At 39.0% G+C, this 5864-nt stretch overlaps 1 protein-coding gene across 1 annotated transcript; it reads right to left on the bottom strand.

Annotated features, from left to right (window-relative positions):
• Positions 1–1114: 1114 nt before the first annotated feature.
• Positions 1115–1765, bottom strand: LOC141628757 (uncharacterized). The gene has a single exon (XM_074441851.1). The coding sequence runs from the start codon at positions 1763–1765 to the stop codon at positions 1115–1117; it is 651 nt and encodes a 216-aa protein (XP_074297952.1).
• Positions 1766–5864: the final 4099 nt, after the last annotated feature.

The raw sequence follows: 5864 nt of genomic DNA, 5'->3' as shown, positions 1-5864 counted from the left end.
TCTCAGGGTGAACGGAAACTTATTTTCTTCAGTTGGGATAAAGTCTGTCGCAGCACCAGGGCAGGGGGGTTTGATATGAGGGAAATACTAAGTTGGAACAAAGCGTTAATGCTGAAACAATTCATGAAGCTTTTCTGCAACACTGGGTCAGTTTGGACTAAATGGATGCATGCCTATACCATCAGGGATGCGGATATTTGGACCATACAACCACTTGTGACCTCTTCACTGACATGGAAGCGTCTTCTTCAACTCCGTGACCTGCTCATTCTAAATTCTGGAATGCAACATGCTCAGCATCTTCCTTCCACTGTCCCTTCTCATGTAAGACAAAGCATGATCTATCAGGTCTTCAGGGGTGCCACGCCAAACTTGTACTGGACCAAAGCACTCATCGATCCTGTCATAATGCCCAGGTACAAAGTTATTGTCCTTCTTGCAATGCAGAACAGCCTCTGCACCACTGACAACCTCTGCAAACGCGGTTTTCACATGGTCAGTCGCTGCATATTATGCTTTAAGGCTGAAGAGACAACCTCTCATCTCTTCTTTGATTGTGAATACTCTGCTGGCGTTCTTCAAGCCCTTTTCACCTGGCAGGGGATTACTAGACGACCGTTGAGTCTTAATCATGAGCTCCGAAGACAAGCTCGGGTTACTGGGAAGAATTTACGCAAGAAATGGGCAAAATGTACTCTCAGTGCAGCAGTTTACAACTTGTGGGCTGAGAGGAATGCTCGAATTTTTCAGGATAATTTTCGCTCTTCACAACAAATAATTGATGTAATAAAAAATGTAATCCGAATTCGTATCCTAGCTTGTATGAATGGCCTCACTAATGAGGCTGTTAGTCTTAGTCTAGCTTCGTAGGAATAAAAGAATAAACACACAGAGGGGTCCTGTCCTCTAGTGGGTGCTACTTTGTAAGTCCTTTTTTCTTTCTATTAATGAAAGAGCTCACTTCTTACAAAAAAAAAAAAAAGAGGTTTCAACTCCACTTGAGGAGGCGTGGATCTCTCCTCTTTTTTTACCGTCCTTCCTGAAGCTTTCAAATTATTTGTTTGAATCTTATCTTCACCAACTTGGAGTGTGAGTTTCCCATTTTTAACATCAATCAAGGCACCCCCCCCCCCCTTGGCAAGCAAGGGCGCCCTAATATGATAGGAATGTTGGCATCTTCGGGGATATCCATGACATAAAAATCGCAAGGTATCACAAGCTTCCCCACCTTGAGTGGAACATCCTCCACAAGGCCAATAGGATACCTCACCGCCCTATCCGCTAGTTGCAAAGATACCCTAGTTGGGGAGAGTTCAAAATTCTCCAACTTCTTGAAAATCTTGAGTGACATGAGGCTAATGCTAGCCCCCAAGTCACATAGTGCCCTTTCAATGCGAACGGTCTTAATAGCACAAGGTATTGAGAAACTCCCCGGATATTCAAGCTTTTGGGGTAACTCATTCATTAGAATAACACTACATTCTTTAGACAAATTCACCGTTGTTAAAGTATTCAAGGAGTTCTTGTTAGAAATCAACACCTTCAAGAATTTCCCATAAGTTGAAATTTCTTTGATAGCATTAATGAAAGGAATAGTGATGCTCATTCCCTTCATCATCTCCATGAACTTCCCATACTTTTGCTCAAGTTTTGCTCTTTCCAACCGTTGAGGAAAAGGCATTGGTGGCACATATGGCTTCACAACATGTTGTTTGGGTTCTTCAACCAACTTAGTTGGGTTCTTCAACCAACTTAGCTGGTTCATCAATTACCATGGGTGTTTCCACAACAATTTCCACAAGCTCATATTAAACCTCTTTTGGTGACTCAACTACAACCTCCGATTGACTACTCTTTCTCTTCTTCATAGGTGCACGACCCTTCAACTTTCTGCCACTCCTTAAGTGTATAGCATTAATAATCTTTGGGTTTTCCTAGGTTTCACCCGGTAATCTACCATTGAGGCTTTGAAATTGACTCACTTGAGAAGCTAATTGTGAGATTTGGTTATCTGTTATTCTTTGAGATGCTTTCACTTGGCTCCCGAATTGGTTGATTGAGGATGTGGTCTCTTCCTGTTTTTGATTTGAGTTTCTAATGAAATGGTTTTGGTTGGTCATCAATTGCTCCATCATGAGCTCCAACTTCGACTTTGGTTGTGCTTGTTGTTGTTGGAAGGGTTTTTGGTTGATACCGTCGTGGAGTATCAAAGATAAATTTATAATCCAAACTACTATTATAGCTAGTGGCAGTCAGGGTCGAACCATAGAGAGGCGATGCAATTAATAGTTGTCTAATTTTAGTCTAAAGTAACAGTTGTGAGGGGGGTTTGATTGGAACAATTCTATAACTAAAGGCAATCAAATTAAAATTAAACTTAAAACAAATAAATGAGTAGTAGATGAAAACAGATGAAAACAAATATTAAAAAGATGCTAAGATGGTCGGTTCACTGTAGTTTCGACGGCAGTATCCTAAGTAAGTCTGAAATAATCACGTAAGACGGGAAAATAAGAAGTCCTCTCGGTCCATTCTTAATAGGTAGCATCTTTCGATCTAGCTACGGGTCCCTAATATCACTAGTACTAACTCTCGCCCTGAAAAGTGATTTAAAAGCTTAAATTAACTTATCTCTCGATCTTATTAATTTAGTCGTCTTAATTAAGTAGTCTATTTCCCTCCCCATCTTTCGATCTATCGGGTCGGTCAATTCCTAAGCATTCAACTAGTCGCGTGCACTCGATTCGTCAAATATAGCAATTACATTAATTAAAACGAAGCTGATCTCACGTGAGCCGGTCGATCGACCCGGTAAGGCAGTCGATCGACCATGACGCGACTCAGGTCTACGAAATCTGCGCCACCTACACTACAGGTCCCCTACATCTTAACACAAAGGATTTAGCTACACATGATGGTGATAATAACAGCAATAAAATTAACAGATAAAGAATCGAATTCATAATTAAATTAACTAAATAAATAACTAACATGAAACGAGAATTTGGCTTTGGGAAATCTAAACTAGCAATTCTAAACTACAGAAGAATTAAAGCAACAAAACTGAACAAAGGAACAGAAGAATACCGCAAAGAAGAATTGAAGAGTAAAGACCAAAACCAAATGCGAAAAGTAAACTTTATTGAAGAAAATTATTCTAAACTAATGGAATAATCAAAATTCGACCTTTTTTGTGTGATGAACCCTAATTAATTCCCTAGAATAACCTGATGTTTGTTCTGAAACATAGGGTTCACGTTATATGGGAATATAGCGTGATTCTTATTCTTAAAACCTAATTAAAATTGGGCTTCTAACTCTCGTCCTTTTAATTTGCGTCAGATTAAAATAGCGGTCGATCGACCACTAAGACAAGTCGATCGACTAAGATGCGCTGTACAGAAGCTTCTGATAATCGTGCTCAGGTCGATCGACCCAATGCATCAGTCGATCAACTGCTCCTCTTTCCTGCAGACTTCTGTTCAACATTCTGACAGTCTATAGACCACGTGGGTCAGTCTATAGACCACTGTAGCGGGTAATCCGCTTCTGAAACTCTCGCAAATGTATCTTTCAGGCCTTGAAACGCGCACCAAGTTCGTTTCTTGAGTAAATACTTCATGTCAAATAATATGCCAAGTACTCGGGGACGGATTCGGCTGGATTTCCGCTGGATTCTTCACATTTCTGCAATATTACACAAAAACACGAAAGTAGACGGAAATAGGGAAAATAGTAGCATAAACTACATAATTGAGCTCTGAAATGCGTGTAAAAGAGGGTGTAAAACATCATATTTAGGACACCCATCAAACTTCCCCAAACCAAACCCTTGCTTGTCCCCAAGCAAGAACTAGACTAGACCCTAGGACCTAATGGAACGATTTCAATCTCAGAGCGAAATGCAAACTGCAAAGCCTAAACCAGTTTAATGCAACAACTAACAATCAATTAGCAATATGAATCATGTAAACGAGTTATGTAGTCGTTAAAAACTGCTAAACCGTCAACTGTAGAGACTTATCATTGTGGACTCTCTCGGGTCGCTCAAATCACACATAAGCACAGGTGAATATATGTAAAGGATAGAAAGAAGTAATAATGTAATGACACTCACCTAACTACGACCTATAAGAACATGCCTGCAATCTAATATATATGAAAATGATCTCTACAACCGTACATATGCATTCCAACCAACAAATGACCATGACACATGCCGAGGTAAATATGGATATGTGAGTTAATGGGTAAGAAGGGGCTAAGATAAATTCGGATATGAGGAGTTAAAGCCAAACTAGTAACTACTGAAAACCAAACTATAAAATATTCCAACTTCTGCTCAAGATTAAATGATAAAGCGGTGCTAAATATCAAGCACTAATCTCACAATTTCCACAATTAGTCAACTTCCCATAAGATACAAATACAACATGGGAGCAAAAATCGCCATCTAATAAAGACTTTGAATTATGCGATTTTGATTTTTTTTCTTCCTCTTCTGCAGTTCATGGTCGATCGACCCATGAGTCCAGTCGACCGACCAAAGGTCGAACTTGCTTTTCATTTTTTTTTGTCTCTTTTTTTTTCCATTTCTTTTTTTTTCTTTCTTTCCTCCTTTTCCAACATTCCACCAAACTTCTCATAAAGAGCAATATAATTAAAATGTAATAAACACATTTCCACAACTACCAATACTAGCTCAAATAAGGTAGGTTAAATATAGTATGTAGTTTATGGGACAGAAGGCAATTTGGCTATGTGAGGTTTATAGGTAAAATGAGAAAAGGGGACCTCTACCACATGTGTCAACAAACCACAAACCGAATGCATAAAGGTATTAAGTAGATCAAGTTCATATTTATGCAAATTTATGTAACATGCCTTATAAGGAGTAACTACTCACATCTTAAATAAACTGGTCATGAATGTCACCAGTTATAAGCTCTAAACCTCATAAAATGATGTAGTTTGCCAAAAATCTAAGTCAAGTCTCAAGATTCAGCGAATAAATTAACGAAAACTCGTAGACTATGCATATATGATTCTACTAATAACATGTTAATGAGCACGGCTTAGGCATAAACAAATTCAAATGCAATGTCATCATTGAACTACTACCGTTCCGACTCAACCTATATGCTAAAATAAACATGATATTTTTTTTTTACTTTTTGAAATTTTTTGATTTTTTTTATTTTCTGTATATAAGAGGAAAATAAACAACAATGCAAGACAAAAATGTAAACGTGAATGCAAAACAGAATGAATGCAATGCAAAACCCTTTCCCAAACCAAATAACACAATGTCCCCATTGTGCGAAATCATATAAGAAAGATAAGCAAAGGAAATTGGGATTTTGCGGAATTATAACTAAAATTGGCATAAAAGAAGGACTCGGAAACTCACAAGACTTTAAGCGCAGCGGGAAACCTCCCCAAACCAGCGTGAGCTAGGAGGTTTCAGTAGCCAGCAGTGCTACCATAAATACCTGAAAAGAAACGAAAGTACCGCGCGTAATTCCGAGAAAGCAATTTACGAAACGCAAAATTATGTGCAAAATAAAAAAAAAACAGAAGAAAACAGAAATTAATTGGAGAATAAAGTGGAGAAAAGACTCCCTTAACTCCGCAAATCGACCAAACACAGCAGGGTAATGGTCGTGAACAGGTACAGCAGCGAAGGCGGTCGATCGACCATACCAGCCAGTCGATCGACCAGGGTGACAGGAACAGAAGCCCCTGGAGTCACGGCACAGTCGATCGACCACACAAGCCAGTCGATCGACTGAGATACCTGCTGTAAGTTTCTTATTTCTTCGAGTTAGCTCAATAAATTGAGCTAATATGGTAGAAGAACCTGC

This window comes from Silene latifolia, chromosome Y, assembly GCF_048544455.1.
Source record: "Silene latifolia isolate original U9 population chromosome Y, ASM4854445v1, whole genome shotgun sequence".
In the NCBI taxonomy this organism is placed as follows: Eukaryota; Viridiplantae; Streptophyta; class Magnoliopsida; order Caryophyllales; family Caryophyllaceae; genus Silene; species Silene latifolia.
Note: the sequence above shows the minus strand (reverse complement) of the source record. Positions and strands in the feature narration are given on the sequence as shown.